Below are 16,483 nucleotides of genomic sequence, written 5' to 3'. Positions count from 1 at the left end.
CCTTCCATACAGTTTTTTTTTGAGGTAACTGGGAGTCTTAACAGATGATATTATGAGGTGACGGCGCGTATCTACCGCTTCTTGCACTGAGATCGAAAGCCTGATCTCCGAATTTGTCGTGCATGCGAAATATGGAAAATTTCAGAGACTTGAATGAACACGGCCTGTGTATAGGCTAACAAGCTGGGTCCCATAAGGCACATCAGGGTCCTTGGAAAGGTGCATTTGGTGATTCATGCTTACGCTTGCTACCCGAGGTGATGTCGTGCAGATATCTCCCAAAGCACAGGATACGGGAGTGCACAAGATGGCGCCGATACTTCACTGTTGCTGGTGTCATATCCTGCACGTATAGATAGTTTACATAAATTGGCTTCGCTTTCAAGCATAATACAGCTCAGCATTTTTTTAAATTGTTATAGTTTTCATATACAAAGAAAAATAAAGCAATGCGTTGCCTCTCTCAAAAAGAGAGCGTTTACAAGTGCAATAAAAATCTAGCCACTCCAGCAAGTGCTGCGGAAAAATGCATGAGTTTTATGGGTCCGCTAGTAGGATCTTTTTGCTTTTAATTCTAGCCTTCCTCCATCTTTACCCCACAGATCCTAAGGGAAGATGAGGATCCCCCTTGCGATAGAGCACACAACATGCTCCCGTTGCGGTAAGATGCTGCGGGAAGCTACTCTCAAAAAGTCTGTACACTGTGTTAAGTGTAACAGATGGTATCACAGAATGTGTTTTATGGCCGACACGGGTGTGGTCGAGGAAAAGGCACCAACAACCTATAGCTGTGTTTGCTGTCTTTCGGGGACGATAGAGGAGAAACTAGAGAAGCATCCACATCACATGAACAAGTACGCGAAGGCATTTCTTGAAGACGGTTTCTGTGTAGTTCCACTTGCTGAGAAAAGGATAGAATTGGATAATATTATTCAAGACCTCACCGCGTGGAATGCTGACCTTCTACGCTACTTCAATGGATTGCTCAAGACGTACCAGTGCCAGGCAGAGATGGGGGATGCCGTTCCAACACTTGAAAGTGGGTACTCTAATTTTCGCCAGCGGTGCCCGGGAAGGTTTGAAATAATTGCAGACTTCATCAGCTCTAAAGTAGTTCCCCTGGTTGCCAAATCACAAATCGTTCAGCAAACGCTCGACACGCTCCTTTGCAATGCACATTTACGTATTGAGAAGAAGGTGATGTCATCCGGTTGCTTTCTATCGCTGATGGGCAGTGAAACTCAAAACCCTCACACTGATGGGCCTGGGCTTAGCAATGTCGTGAACCTCTTTCCCTACGCAGTTAACGTATTTGTACCCTTGATTAGTGTCGACAGTCGTAACGGCACCGAGTTTTTTCCTGGGTCTCACATTGTTGGGAATGCGAGGCGCAGGAAACCAGTCTCCCCAGCCGTCGCTCTCGGCAACGCACTGCTATTTGACTATCGAGTTGTTCATCGTGGGCTGCGCAACGCAAAAATAGATCCACGACCTTGTTACTATGTTACTTTTTCACAAAGCTGGTACCAGGACATATACAACTTCAGTCGGAAACGTTACAAAAGGCAACTCGACGTGGATCCCAGTTTGCTGGAGAGCAGAGAGGAGCGCATGGCAAAAAAGCGCCGCTCTGGCGATGGAGGAAGCAGCGTGTTGCAACTCACCTGAGCGTGAAGCAGCATTGTTAGAAAAACCAGGTATGGATAGATGCTTCTGAGTTGTTTTGCAGATTCACGAGGAGAATTGCTCTATATTTGTACTGTAAAAAAACAGCTTTTATCTTTACTCTGGGATTCAAAAACAATTTCTCTTGCATACAGATGACAACGATGCGTCTGCGAAGGATCTAGGAGTACCTCTTCCGTTCCTCGGTGTAATGTCAAGCACTGGAAGGTGTTGGTCATTCTACTGAAGGGTTGTACCATGTGCTCGACTTCTGCTCGTGATTATGGTGGTATAAGGCGCAGAAGTTAACTCTGTCGCCTCCTTTTCGCCTTTTCTTTTCTGATTTTTTTCCCCTTTAAACGCGTTTGATCCGTGCTCAAGATTCTCCCAAACCCTTTTCTGCTTTACTTTATCAAATGGGCCTTCTCACACTCCTTCGCAAGCTCAAGAGGAGCGAAGCAGAGCCGCGGATCTTGATTCTGGGTCTCGATAATGCTGGCAAGACGTCCATTCTCCGCAAGCTGTCCGACGAGGATCCCACCACCACTCAGGCGACGCAGGGATTTAACATCAAGTCTATCAACTGCGAGGGCTTTAAGATGAACATGTGGGATATTGGTGGTCAAAAGGCGATCCGCGCGTACTGGCCGAACTACTACGACGAGGTGGATTGCCTGATTTACGTCGTCGATGCTGCCGATCGGCGCCGCCTAGAGGAGACGGCATCTGAACTCGATGGCCTCCTGCAGGAAGAAAAGCTCCGAGAGGCCCCTGTGCTTATTTTCTCCAACAAGTGCGACCTTGCAACTGCGCTGTCACCAGAGGATGTGAGCACATCACTCAATTTGCACAGCTTGCGCGACCGCACGTGGTCTATCCAGAAGTGCAGCGCGAAAACTGGCACAGGCCTGCATGAAGGGCTAGAGTGGGCGGTGAAGAACATTAAGTCCAAGTGAACAGCGAATGGCACACTTTTTGCATTTTCGCTTTTCCATTTTCCAGGCGCTGATCGTCACATCCGCGAGAAGTTTCAGGAAGAGGAAGGAGTATTAACTATTCTCTGAAAAAGAGAAATATGGTAGAAACATTTTTTCTGTTCTCATGTACCTGCGCTATTTTTGTCCACATACAACGGGCGATACAAGAGTAACCGTCAGAAACAACCCCCCAAAACAAAAGCAGCTGACATTGTGTCTAAAGGTGGGCTTGTATAGGGGAGGAGGGCGTGTAGTTCCTCTTACCAAGTGAAACCTTTCTCATTGAAGGGAAGCTGGTGTGATGATACCCACAGCAAGACACAGGGAGAGCGGTGCTCGGTGTGATTACTCGGGAATTGCTTGAACGTTGCGAAGGGGAATAGGATATTGTCTTTCTCTTTCACTTGCCTGCTTGGTTGCTGTAGCTTCAAAGACTTCGCAACTAAAACTATTTCCTCTCTGTTTACTGCCTCCTTCACATTACATACTGTTCATGTCTTCAAAGTTTCAAGTCTTGACTTGCGTGCGACAGGCAAGTAGGAAGCACACGTATTTGCTTATTTAACGTCATTCACCTATTTTGGAAAAATAGATCAAAATGTTCTATGCTGTGAACCACCTGCGCGCGCCACTGGCGACTTTGAAACCGGTGCTCGCCGACTCGATCGCAACGCAAAATGTGATCCGTCGGATGATTGGTGTAAGGACTACTCGCAAGGTGAACGCGAGCGCGATCAACAGCATCGTGGAAAAAACGAAGGGCGAAGGCCTGGCAGGGACAACAGCAGTAGTGGCACGCGCGTACCTTTACCTGATGTTACGGAACCCCACAGAGGCCATTGCAGAAATCAACTCTGTCCTGCCGAAGGTGCAAGATGAGGCACTGAAGCGCTTCGCGGTTGGCATCCGCCTGCGCTCGCATAACGAGATGCTTGACATGAAGGAAGCGGCACTGAACGTTTCAGGTGGTGCTACGGAGGCTGAGGTGTCGGACCTACGCTCCAAGTTGCAGAGGGATTACAAGGAACTTGTTGCAAGTTCTCCTGGGTGCTGGCTCGTAGAGCTGGCTGCAGCAGAGTACAGCCTTTACACCGGCGCGAGTGAGGAATTGTGCAATCGCTTTGCTTCAATCGAGAAGAAAATCCTGGAGTACATCAACACCCCAATCCACGTGTCGGAACTTGTAGCTACCACCGATAACACCAACGAGTTCTGCCTGATTGGTTTTCAGGCAAGTCGCGCTCGACCTGGGGTGAGGCCAGAGGGAGTCAGCGCCGCGGTGGCTGAGGGGATGACGAACGTGATGGCCGATCCTGCTACCGCAAAAGTTCTTGAACAGGCGAAGAAGGCCTTTGGTGGGCATGTGACGGAGGAGGAGGCTTTGGAGCTGGCGATGACGCTGCACGAAGCCAACGTGCGTCACCACTTCCACGATTTTTTCCCCACAGTCACAGACCACTACGATCAATGGACGTCCAAGGCCGCGCAATCGGCGCAGCAGCTGATCCGGGAGGCGTTGACACCCCACAACGCGGGTCTCAAGCAGGAGGCCATAGAGCGGATCCGTGCTTCTGTTCCCAACAAGGCTTTCTATGACTCGGAGGAGAACCTCCATGCGCTGCTGAGGTCGGCACCAAAGGATAGGAGTATCATTCTTTCTATTCGAGAGGCATTTGGACCTGGCCCAAGTACGCCCATCAGCTTATCGGATCAGGTAGTTGCCGACGCTGTGGAATCCGTGCACCTGGCGGTTGTGTCGTCGGACACCGCTGCAGCGACGGGCTATGCAAGGCGCGGAAAAGAGATCGCCAAGGCTCTAGCGAAGCAGTTGCTCTACCGTACCCAGGTCCAGAAATGTGTTGCGCTGGCAGAGATGAACCACCTGCAGGAGGCTGTGGAAGCTGTCACTCCGGTCATCAATGCGAACGAGTATGTTTACATGTGGCGCGCATTCTTAGCTCGCAGCCGTGCCTACAAGGGTCTCGGGCTCATCACCAAGGCGGACAAGGACCTGAAGGAGCTGAACCGCCTCAAGCAGAGCCTCACGGAGCGCACCCCATATGAGAAGGAATAGACGAAGACGTGCGAGTGCGAATGTGCCGATTATGTGCTGCTTCACGCACGATTTAGTACCGACAACGTGTTTCCATTTCCTTCAAAAAACAATCAAACGAACCCATCTGTTGTCTCTACTTTTGTATGTTCGGTGTTCTGTTCTTGTGTTCCTTTTTTCCTTTTTTATTATCGCGCAGGAATACCACGTCCCTGATGACGTGGGACACCTCAGCGCGGCATAATGGCCCAGTACTCTCACCCTGGAGGGTCCAAGCAACCCCCCATCCCTTGCCAATGCCGAGCCGCTTCTCGTGGTGGCGGTGCTTGGCGCCCGCGACGCGTCTAGGCCAGAGCGGCGTGCCGCTGCTGGTGTCGGCGGTCGGGTCGTGGATGGCGCTGCGTCGGCGCGGCCTGCGGCAGTGGGCGCGTTTGCACTGCCCGTGTGATGGGCAGGAGTGTCGGCGTGGCTCGCACGCATCCCACCCCGGGCCTCGCCGCCTGCCGGTGTGAGGAGCCGGAGCCGCCCCGGCGGGTGCGCCGTGTGTCTGCCGGCATGGTGCGGGGGGCTGTGGGGCGGTGTGTGCGGCGGAGGCTGTGGCCGGGTGGCTGGGTCGGCGCGCTGTCGTGACGCGTGCCTAGCGCCGCTCAGCGCTGCGCGGTGGGCGTGTGGCAGGGCCGCGGAGAGTGGAGCTGAGCGCATGTGTTGTATGGCAGCGAATGGACACGCTGGAAAAAAGTAGGAATACCACGTATCAGGAAAGCGATGCTAGCATACTTTTTCTTACCTGTAGCACCTCTTTTCTCTAGAACAGGGAAATCGCAGCGCCATTATCACACCCTCTCTTTGACTTGGTTGAGGTCATTTAAGGAATTTCCATTCTGTTCTTCACGCGCTTTGCCAGCCCTCAGATAGGAGCTGGTGTCGAGACTTCTTCCACCAGAGGAAAAACCCTTGCACCAGCTCCTTCGCCCCACTAGGAGCTAGCATTAAACATTTTGTCAAGGTTCAGAGAAAGTGGCCAGGTGATGGGCCAAAAAAAGTGTGGGTGCTACGTGTGTTTCTCACACCAAGCACTGACTGCAGAGGAGGCATTGCCGCAGCGCATGCGAGGGTGAAAAGCAAGCAAACCTGTGTTCCTTTTCTGACAGCGTCATTGAGCACGAACTCCATTCATGATTACTTGGTCGTGACGAACTCAATGTGGCTAACTGAGTTGTTGTTTTCTCAATCCATAATTGCGGTGCCCCATGACTGCTGCTGGGGACGTTGAAATAGGGGATGACACTGGCCCTTTTCTTTGGTCACCTAGCAGCAAATTTATTCCTCTCCGGTCCGCTCACATCACGTGCTACTCTTCTTTCTCTCCTGTTTGCTCTCCACAACTATTCAAAACTAAGTGGCCGAGTTAAGCGGTTGCCACGTTTACTTTCCTCCCTCTTCCACGGTCTCTTACGCGTCGTTTGTCAGGTGCTAGCCCACGCTCGTTTGAGAGGCGGTTGGTGCCACGTTCATGATCTCATTCTTCATCGATGTGCTGGTCTTCGCACTGCCCGTTACCTACACCGCGTATCATTACCCCTGGACCAAGTCTACTACCTTCAAGGATGCTCTAGTTCACTTTTGGATCGATGGTGTGCCCGACCGCTTATTTACCTTATACTACGACACGTTTCCGCGTACCATCGTTGCAATGGCGGTGATCTCAGTTGTTGCGACGTTCTTCGTGCCAGCGCTGCTCGACTGCTTCTCCCTGACAGTTACGAACACCTTTGCTGTTCTGTGAGTTTCGCAGCGGCACGGCATCCGGACCTTAAATGGTGCTGAGACGTGCATACCAGAAAGCTTTTTCTACGGTTGTCTTATCCTCCTCCTCATCGCCGTTGCACTGAACACCTAAAGCATTTTCTTCTTTCTCAATAGGCCTGCGATGACGTGGGACACCTCAGCGCGGCATAATGGCCCAGTACTCTCACCCTGGAGGGTCCAAGCGACCTCCCATCCCTTGCCAATGCCGAGCCGCTTCTCGTGGTGGCGGTGCTTGGCGCCCGCGACGCGTCTAGGCCAGAGCGGCGTGCCGCTGCTGGTGTCGGCGGTCGGGTCGTGGATGGCGCTGCGTCGGCGCGGCCTGCGGCAGTGGGCGCGTTTGCACTGCCCGTGTGATGGGCAGGAGTGTCGGCGTGGCTCGCACGCATCCCACCCCGGGCCTCGCCGCCTGCTGGTGTGAGGAGCCGGAGCCGCCCCGGCGGGTGCGCCGTGTGTCTGCCGGCATGGTGCGGGGGGCTGTGGGGCGGTGTGTGCGGCGGAGGCTGTGACCGGGTGGCTGGGTCGGCGCGCTGCCGTGACGCGTGCCTAGCGCCGCTCAGCGCTGCGCGGTGGGCGTGTGGCAGGGCCGCGGAGAGTGGAGCTGAGCGCATGTGTTGTATGGCAGCGAATGAAGTCGTTGAAAAGAAGAAAGAGCCTCTCAATAGGTGTTGACTTCTATGTTCTGACAGGATCAACGCGAATAGTGTTTCCTCTTTTTGTTGCTTCTCACAGGTTGGTTGATGTCTTTGATACGTAGCGATTCACATACAGGTGCTTGATAATTACATGAGCAGCATTGATCCGAAGGTAGTCAGTACAAGGAGTTACTCTACTGTATAGTCCCACGAGGAATGACATCTTTTGTTTCCCCCGCTTCCTTGTTTGTCGATTCTTTCAGTGCACGTACCACGGAGTATTACTTGTGCTTCAAAGAAAATCAAGGTAGTGCATGGTACATGGAATTCACACACTCCACCATGGACTTGCACTCTCAACCATGTACCATGATGAGCTGAGGTACAAGGCGTTGTCCTTGCCGCGTGCATCGTTTTTCCTATGTAGGGAAGAAGACATTTAGTTCTGCCTATTTCACCTCTCTCGTTTTATTTTTCCCTTAACCGTTAAGCAATTGCGTTCGGTGAGAAAAAGGTAATACGGGGGAGAGGAACCCTCGGGAAGGTGGTGGCTAAATCGCATTTGCGCTCTCTTTTTTCCCTTTCACACATTTGACCTCTCAGCGAATACTTGAGAGGCAATCACACCCATCAAGCATAGTTGCACATTCTATGATTCAAACAGTAGCAATTATCGGGCGTGTAGTTGTTCCCACGCGTGAGAGCTGCACTTCTCCGTCAATTTCGCACCCACTCTGTGTTTTCCCTTTACATCCTCGTGAAGGCAAGTCATTGAGGTGTGAGACGTTAGCATGTTCACCCAGCTTCTGCAGTTGACCGGGTTAGCTCAAAAATGGCCCATAATTACACGTGAGGAGGTGGCAAGTCACAACACAAGCGCGTCGTTGTGGATCATTGTCGATAACTCTGTGCTTGACATCACCTCGCTCATCGGGAGGCATCCCGGGGGCAATGATGCGTTGTTGAAGCGAGGTGGTGGTGTGAAGGATTGCGCGAAGGACCTGATGTTTCACGGAAGGGCCGCACGCCGCAGCGCACAGAGGTACAAGATTGGGGAGTTGCCACCATGCGATGTTGAGAAACCCGCACCTAGCCCTTCCACCGCTCTTCCGCAGGCTGTACCGCTGCTGCAGACTTCGCCTGAGACTCGCACAAAGGTACTTGTCCCGACCAAACTTCTCGAAAGTCATAGATACGGCAGCGACTCGGAGCAGTCGGACGACGACGATAATGATCATCTGTTATCGTTGAGCGATGGAGATATCGTCATTGCATTGAATGTGAATAAGGCGTAACCGACTCCCATAATCTGCTGCCTTTTCTCCTCACCCTGTTTACCTTAGTAAGGGCGCATAAATCGATGATTCAGTGAGACCAGGCTTGCTAGAGCTATTCTCTTTGTCTTCATTTTTTTCGCTTTGTGCTCGATGCTCCAGATCAAGGGGGAGGGGTTGCAGGAAGGCTACTTCTATTTTGTCTTCATTGAGCGTGTCCATCTCCCTCTCTTATAAAACGTCAACCGCCCTTGCTGACATTACAACTCATGTATGCTAAACCGATATGGCTGATTTCTCTTTTCTTTGTACTTCCAAAGGCATGTCTTCTATTGTACCTCCCCTTTGGTGGTGGAGAAGAAAAAGAGATGCAAAGAAGTGAGGAAGAACGCAGCTGCCATAAGAGGCGGAAAATGTGATAACCACCGTTTTCCAAAGCGACAGCAAGATTGTAGTGTGGAAGTCATCACAGCTTAGGAAGCTCTTCTCCGGTAGACCGTTGTTGCGAATCCCATCCTATCGCCAGCGCACCACAAGCAAGAATAGCAGAAAAAAGAAAGAAAAAAGATAATTCGGTATGCAAATACAAACACCCACACCCACACCCACACACCCACGCAGCCTTCCTTTTAGAGGGGATGAAAATGCCTTTTTTGTCTCTCTAAATCTGCAAGTACGGAAAGAAGAGATGGCGCGTAATGTGCCTTTCCCTTTCTCCGCTTCGCTGCCTTCTTCACTGGAAAAAGTAGCATGCGTATGTCTGTGCGCACCTATGTAATACTCTTAGTATATTTCTCAAGGCCGGTTCACTTCTTTGTCACTTCGTTTTGTTGTGAATTTTCTCTTTTCCCTTTTTGCTCCTTTTGGTCTTCTCAGTTTCGGTGCAAGTTTGGTGTGACGGAAGTTATTGGTTCTGTTTTGCTTTCTGCTTTAGTCTTCGCCTATTTAAAAGGAGAACGAAGTGTATTTCTGTCATTTTTTTGATGGACGCGAGCATGAGATAATCTGCAGTAAAGCTTGGCTGACCTCAGGAGTTCCTTCTTCGATTGCCTCCCTCGTCGTTCCCACCGTGAGACAATGAATTCCAATTTGCCATCGAGCCGGTTAGATGACCTAGGCTGTGTTATGATAGGTTTCATGCAGCTCATCTCTCTTTCCGCTGATGCGGGAGAAATGCCGAAAGTGAAACAGTCACGTTTTTTTTTCTTTAGAGCGCACCCGCTTTTATTACTATTGGAGTTGTCTGTCTATTTGAGACAGTAGACGCAGTCAAGTCCTCGTCGCGGCGTTCCTTCTGTCTCTCCTGGTTTCCCTCTTTCTTGCGTGCGCTTCTTGATTCTTTTTATGTTCTTCGATTTCGACGTTGGTTTGTTTCACTTCTTCCACTGTGTTCTCTGTTCGTGACGCTGCTTACTTAAAGATTAGTCGTTTCCCTCCCTCTTTCTTTTTTAAGTGTATCTTTATTATGTTCTCTGACGCTTCCTCCTTTTACACAGGCTTACCTGAGTGCTTGCTCAGCTTCAGCGGTCACCCTTTGAGCACCAGCATAAGCAGCAAAGAAATGAATAGATGGGGCCTCCCTACATTTCCAAGAACAATGCTGACTGAGATCAGTTGGATCATGAGATTTGACTATAGATGACTGGTAGGGGCTCGTTCCTCGTGCACCCCCCCAAAGAGGCACACAGTCTTTTCACTCAAGTGGCAACGCAAAGGTGATTGGCATACATATTTTTCTCCCTCAGAATGAGGTGCATTCGTCCTACTACCGTTCCTCTGTACCCCCTCCCTCTCCTCTTTCTTTCCTTGGTTTGGATTTTGTCGTTCCTCCGTGTCGCCTCTTACGAATGATGGAAAGAAAAAAGAAGTGTCAGTGTTCCCACATCTAAACACGTTCGATCACTCAGGTCTCTCCTTTTTTAAAGCGTTTGTCTAAGGCAGTGCTCTTTCTAACGCTCTCTGTAGCTCACACCGAGGGAGTGTGTGATGTTCGATAGAACAAGCAAACAGACCAAGGCCGTGCTCATAGCACTTCGCAGTAAAGCTGAAAGAAGGACGTGTTGTTTTTTCTCCGCTTTTTCCTTTTTCCTTAACCTTGCCCTTTCGAATCTCTCGCTGGGGCTTTTTGCAGGAGTTGCGGTTGAGAGACAGCTCATCCACTCTTCTCCTGTAGTCCGTTGTTTCCTTTCTTAACTCGGTCTCAGATTTTTATGTGGCTTTTCTTCATTCGTATCGTGCAAGCGTATAGCACCCACTCAGACGATTCTATCGTGGAGGACAGAGTCCCTGCTCTAACAAAGATCTAAACACCTTCTTCAGCACAGTACTTTCCTAGGACGTACCCATATACACAGGAGACCCTAATCAATTTCCTCACATTGAATATGCTCAAAGATTTACTGCTTCTGAGTGGGCTTAAGAAGCGTTGGCCTGTGATCAGTGAGGAGGAGATACGGATGCACAACACACGGAGATCTTTGTGGATCGTCTCAGGGAACTCAGTGTACGATGTTACAGGGCTACTAGGGTCGCACCCAGGCGGTGAGGCGGCTATCCTGCGACGTGGAGGCGGATCGAAAAACTGTGAAGCCGACTACACGTTTCACAGTCGCTACGCACGTCGGGAGTGGGACAATCGCAAGGTAGGGGAGATCACGTCCGAGGTTGCTATGAGACTGTTCCCACCCCGTACCGGGACGCACGAGGCGAACATGCGATCTGCCACAGAATTCGCTGCGGGGCCGCCACCTGTGGGTATCTCACGGACTCACATAAACAGCGGTGAGGAGAGCCATACACGCACGGTGGATACATACGCTAGCACAACAGTGTCACCGGACCAGCAGTATCACCGCTACGATTACGCATCGTGCCGACAGCGGGTACTCTGAGCACCTTGTCTTGCGATGTATGTCTACCACTGTACGGACATGCCCTTCGTGACGACACGACGTGCTGCAGAACCGATATCTCACTCGTTGGTCTCAAGCTCCTTCTACCAGTGCTTTCTGTGATGACCACGTCTTCGGTGTGACTCAGAGGGATCGAGAAGATAAGTAAGAACACAAGTAGACACGTTCTGCAGTGCTTGCCCACCAGTAGTCCTTCAGCTGACGAAGTCCTCAAATACATTTTCTGTGCACACACGCACACACACATATATGTGCGTGTGTGTGTGCTCGTGGGGAACATTTAACTCACTTGTGAATGCCCCGACGAATAAAAATTCAACACTCCCCTTTTCCCTTCTTCGCTTCTTCTTCTTTTTTATTGTAGTCGTTCTGCGATGTGGTCGGGAGGGAAAGTGAGAAAGCTGCGTAGAGAGAAAACGAGAATTGCCGGCCCCTGCGTATCTGTCAATGTGACGTTAAGCCCACTTTTCACTTCCCTCTGGCTTCTCTTCCCCCGTTTCTCTCTGGCTTACCCAATTTTGTACTTTGTTTCTTCCATTCCATCACTTCGTTTCTCCTTTTCGACCCACATATGCATGCGCGTGTGTTCAACTGCTCTTTCTGTTTATCCCTTGCTTTTCGATTCACAGCTTTCCAGTCTCTAACCCCCTCTGCGTCTATGTAGCAGTGTGGGTGTCTGTGAATACAATAGAGGATTGAACTGCAGAGAAAGGAACGAACGGTGACGTTTCTCATTTCATTCGCCTCTTGCTTACGATGACAAAAAGAAGAAAGGAAAAAAGTAGAAGCTACTGATGCATAACTCGACCTGAGTGCTACAACCTGACAACTAACCTCAACACGTATGTTTCTTTATTTCTTTTTCTGAGTTCTCTGTCCCACTGTTTTTCAGTTTCTCTTTTCTCGTTATCTTGTTCAAACGTGTTTCTACGTTCCTCTCTTTCTCCTTTCCCCTCTCTATATATGTGTGTGAGCTTCCCATCACCTTGTTTTTGCTTTCCTACGACTATGCTTCAACTTTCTCTTTCTTTTTTGTTCTTATCTTTCTACCAACCCTCTGATGACGTGGGGCACCTCAGCGCGGCATAATGGCCCAGTACTCTCACCCTGGAGGGTCCAAGCAACCCCCCATCCCTTGCCAATGCCGAGCCGCTTCTCGTGGTGGCGGTGCTTGGCGCCCGCGACGTGTCTAGGCCAGAGCGGCGTGCCGCTGCTGGTGTCGGCGGTCGGGTCGTGGATGGCGCTGCGTCGGCGCGGCCTGCGGCAGTGGGCGCGTTTGCACTGCCCGTGTGATGGGCAGGAGTGTCGGCGTGGCTCGCACGCATCCCACCCCGGGCCTCGCCGCCTGCTGGTGTGAGGAGCCGGAGCCGCCCCGGCGGGTGCGCCGTGTGTCTGCCGGCATGGTGCGGGGGGCTGTGGGGCGGTGTGTGCGGCGGAGGCTGTGGCCGGGTGGCTGGGTCGGCGCGCTGTCGTGACGCGTGCCTAGCGCCGCTCAGCGCTGCGCGGTGGGCGTGTGGCAGGGCCGCGGAGAGTGGAGCTGAGCGCATGTGTTGTATGGCAGCGAATGGTCATGCCGAAAAGTTGTTTCAAGCTTGTTTCTTTTTTCGTGTACTCTCAAACTCTAACCTATTTCTTGTCAACTGTTTAAGATTCTCTATTGTTACTTTTTGTTGAATTAGAAATAGGGTCCACCCAAATTTACGCAGAATCGAGTGAAACAAGAAGAAAACCACTTAAGGAGGAAGGTAAGAGTATTCTCTCTTCGCTCATCCTTCCCACTGCTCTGTGTGCAATACATGAAGCACGTGATGAGAGCTAAGTTTTGTTCTTTCCCGCGAAGCTCTCGAGTCCCGTAGCCCCCAACGGGTGTTTTTACAGCAGGCCTGTATGTCCCCTTCTCTGCTTTCTCTGGTGTGACACCCGCAGACGTCGCCATTTTCAGTTCTGACCTCCATTTTTCTTTTTCTTTGTCTGTTCCATGTCTTTTCCTCGTCTCCTACCGCTAAGGGCTGTGCGCAGCGTCTTCTGAACGCCTATCGGCGGTATTATTCTGAGTGCGTTCGAGGCTTCTCTTGTTTCTTTACAAGCGCCGCTCAGGCCCTAAAAGAGCTCTTTTTACACGCACACATATATATATATATATATATATATATATACACACACAGACAAACAAACAGATATTTACACCGGTATTCCTCACTCACCTTTTTCTTCTGCGCAAGTAAGGATGCCTGTACAGGCATTTGTGGGAACCATATTTGAGACCCCGGACCGAAACACGTTAAACATTATCCAGGATGCCCTGGTTGTGGTGCAAGACGGCACAATTGAGCAAGTGATCAATCCAGCAACCGATGCTGCAGCCTATGCAAGGGCAGCCGAGGAGGCTTCGGCCGCTGGGCACCTCACTCGTCTCAAGAAAGGCCAGTACCTGATTCCTGGACTCATTGATGTGCACGTTCACGCGCCGCAGTGGCCACAGCTTGGTACGAGACTTGATATGAGTTTGGAGATGTGGCTACAGCAGTACACGTTTCCGTTGGAGGCGCGTTACAAGGATCTGGAGTTTGCGGAGAAGTCGTACAGCTCACTCGTGTCCGCGCTGCTAGCGAATGGCACGACAACTGCGGCGTACTTTGCGTCGATTCACGTAGAAGCCAGTGTGCTCCTTGCACGTATCTGCTTGGAGAAGGGACAGCGCGCAGTGGTAGGCCGCGTTGCAATGGACCTTGGTGATCAGTGTCCTGAGTACTACCGCGACGCCTCGCCGCAGGAGTCAGTGGCGCAGTCAGAGACCTTTGTGCAGCAGGTGCGTGCGCTGAAGGGCAACACAGACGGCCTAGTGCTTCCTTCTGTAGTCCCTCGTTTCATTCCGAGTTGCACCGATGAGGCGCTGCGTGGACTGGGTGAGCTAGCAAAGAAGTACGACTGCCACGTGCAGACACACTGCTCCGAGAGTACTTGGGAGCACAACTATGTGATTGAGCGGTATGGCAAGCACGATGCCCTTGTCCTCGACAGCTTCGGACTTGTGACTCGACGGACCGTCTTGGCGCACTCCAACTACTTATCCACGGAGGACATGCAACTGATAAAGGAGCGCGGGGCAGCTGTGGGTCATTGCCCGCTGTCTAACTTCTACTTTTCAGGTGCCGTCTTCCCATTGAAAAAGGCTTTGAGCATGGGCGTGCATGTAGGGATGGGAACAGACATCTCTGGTGGCCCGAGCGCCTCGCTGTTCGACGCGTGCCGCCACGCGCTCACGGCGGGCCGCGCTTTGGAGTGCGGCACCGATCCGTGTCTGAGTGCCACGGAGCGCAGCCAGCACCGCGGCGCCCGCGTGAGCAGTGTGGAGGCCTTCTTTGTGGCTACCGCCAATGGTGGCATCTCCCTCGACTTGAAGGTCGGTCGTATCGCACCAGGCTACATGTTCGACGTATTGATGATCGACACTACACTTCCGAAGAGCAGCCTGATGGTCTTTGAGGGCATCGACACCCTGGAGGACATCTTCCAGAAGATTGTTTACACCGCCGCGCCGCACAACATCGTGCAAACATACGTGAATGGGCGTCTGGTCTCACAGCACTGAAGTAGATGCTGGTGGCAACAAATCGCGTGACTCATCATTGCGGTCGATGATCGTACCCCGGAAGAAATTAGTACAGCGAGTAAGCGGCTAAAATAAAGCAGGCAAAAGAGACTGGAACCTGCGGGGCAGATAGGTGGCATGTTCACAACGCCTTCTTGCGAGGATGAACCAGTGCTCTCGCGCTCTAGTAGCGAGAGGTAAGGAAGAAAGGCGAAAGGATATGTATAGCCAAAATCGGTTTAGCACCTGCATTGACCCCCTTCATCATCGTTCTTTCTGGGTGTTTTCTGGCACTTTTTAAAAACCGCATAGTGGACTTGTCGATTAGTACGGCCAGGCGGGAGAAACTGAGCAGGGGTTGGTAGGTGAGATCCCACTTCCTCTCTCGTACGTGAGTGCGCGTATCTGACAGTCCCTCTCGAGACGCCTTTCCTCCATACCCCACATCTAACGACTAGTTGTAATTACCAGGGTAGTGAGTGAGCTCTGTTTCTTCCCTTTTCTTATGTTGCTTGGGGCTCGAGGCGCTGGAGCGTATTGAAGACGCGTGGGAAGAAAAAAAGCAAAAGGGAATCAACGTATCCACGCACTAGACTGGGAGTGCCTGGATGCGTTTGTAGAGAGGAACAGACAGCATGTTGTTTGGATGTTTCCACTGTGTTGTGCTTTATCTGTATATGTATACGTATGCTGCAACTGAACCTTGCAACCACGGTGTTGTTTGCTGCATGTAGCTCGGTGTTCACGCGGCAGTCTCGGTGGCGGCGCCTGCTGCAGAGGTTACTTTTGTTTCTAAAAACAGACTCATTTCCACTTGTATCTCCCTCTTCAATCTTTGTATCGCTTCCTCTTTTCTCTCTCGTGCCCTTTACGCCCTGCGCTTCATTGCACACGCGAGGCACATGAGCACTCCAGCACACATCACACAGGGTTCACTGGCGTCCTCACCCATATTTAGCAATGGAAGAGCCGAAGCAGACACTCTACATTCGGGGACTGCCTGACAAGTCGTCTGCCAATGAAGTGCGACGTGCCCTATATCTTTACTGCACTCAGTTTGGTCCAGTGAAGGCGGTGCTTTACAGCAAGTCGAAAGAGTTTTACGGTCAGGCATTTGTAGTGTTCACGGACGTTGGCACGGCCACGACAGCTCGCCGCTCGCTGCACGATCGCATGTTCTACGGCCGCCAAATTCAGGCTTTCTATGCGCACAAGCAGGCATTCTGTGTTGCTCCTGGCGAGCGACGCCGCCGCGATCTGGCGCGCGAGAAGAAGCGCTTGCGTACGTTGCAGCAGAAAGAGTAAGGTGGCGGAGTGGAGAGCCCATGCGTCTCTTTTGAAGAAAAGGGGAACGGTAGCGCGCTGCGCGGTCACCCCCTCCCCCCCCCCAAAAAAAAAAAAAAACCTCTGCGCCATTGTTTGTCTTTGATTGGCCAGGGAGACGCTGCTTGGGCTGATGGTATGACACTTGTGTGCCGGTGTGGCTGTAATAGTGCAGAATGGCACTCGCTTCCAATTGAATTGTCGATCCCTGTTGTTGCTGTTGAGTTGATGAAAAAGCGTAATCTG

General features: G+C 51.4%; 6 protein-coding genes across 6 annotated transcripts; all 6 read left to right on the top strand.

The window, feature by feature from the left end:
• Positions 1 to 615: 615 nt before the first annotated feature.
• On the top strand, positions 616 to 1,668 carry LBRM_29_0950 (conserved hypothetical protein; the record flags this gene model as incomplete). The annotated part of the gene is made up of 1 exon (XM_001566390.1): positions 616 to 1,668. One exon carries the CDS (start codon positions 616 to 618, stop codon positions 1,666 to 1,668), a length of 1,053 nt encoding a protein of 350 aa, XP_001566440.1.
• Positions 1,669 to 2,081: 413 nt separating this feature from the next.
• Positions 2,082 to 2,621, top strand: LBRM_29_0940 (putative ADP ribosylation factor 3; the record flags this gene model as incomplete). Its single annotated transcript, XM_001566389.1, has 1 exon — positions 2,082 to 2,621. The coding sequence occupies one exon, from the start codon at positions 2,082 to 2,084 to the stop codon at positions 2,619 to 2,621; it is 540 nt and encodes a 179-aa protein (XP_001566439.1).
• A 619-nt stretch (positions 2,622 to 3,240) lies between these two features.
• On the top strand, positions 3,241 to 4,716 carry LBRM_29_0930 (conserved hypothetical protein; the record flags this gene model as incomplete). The annotated part of the gene is made up of 1 exon (XM_001566388.2): positions 3,241 to 4,716. One exon carries the CDS (start codon positions 3,241 to 3,243, stop codon positions 4,714 to 4,716), a length of 1,476 nt encoding a protein of 491 aa, XP_001566438.1.
• Positions 4,717 to 10,794: 6,078 nt separating this feature from the next.
• On the top strand, positions 10,795 to 11,301 carry LBRM_29_0920 (conserved hypothetical protein; the record flags this gene model as incomplete). The annotated part of the gene is made up of 1 exon (XM_001566387.1): positions 10,795 to 11,301. The coding sequence occupies one exon, from the start codon at positions 10,795 to 10,797 to the stop codon at positions 11,299 to 11,301; it is 507 nt and encodes a 168-aa protein (XP_001566437.1).
• Positions 11,302 to 13,549: 2,248 nt separating this feature from the next.
• LBRM_29_0910 (putative guanine deaminase) lies at positions 13,550 to 14,914 on the top strand (the record flags this gene model as incomplete). Its single annotated transcript, XM_001566386.1, has 1 exon — positions 13,550 to 14,914. One exon carries the CDS (start codon positions 13,550 to 13,552, stop codon positions 14,912 to 14,914), a length of 1,365 nt encoding a protein of 454 aa, XP_001566436.1.
• Positions 14,915 to 15,874: 960 nt separating this feature from the next.
• Positions 15,875 to 16,219, top strand: LBRM_29_0900 (conserved hypothetical protein; the record flags this gene model as incomplete). Its single annotated transcript, XM_001566385.1, has 1 exon — positions 15,875 to 16,219. The coding sequence occupies one exon, from the start codon at positions 15,875 to 15,877 to the stop codon at positions 16,217 to 16,219; it is 345 nt and encodes a 114-aa protein (XP_001566435.1).
• Positions 16,220 to 16,483: the final 264 nt, after the last annotated feature.

This window comes from Leishmania braziliensis, chromosome 29 (genome assembly GCF_000002845.2).
Source record: "Leishmania braziliensis MHOM/BR/75/M2904 complete genome, chromosome 29".
NCBI lineage: Eukaryota > Euglenozoa > Kinetoplastea > Trypanosomatida > Trypanosomatidae > Leishmania > Leishmania braziliensis.
Note: the sequence above shows the minus strand (reverse complement) of the source record. Positions and strands in the feature narration are given on the sequence as shown.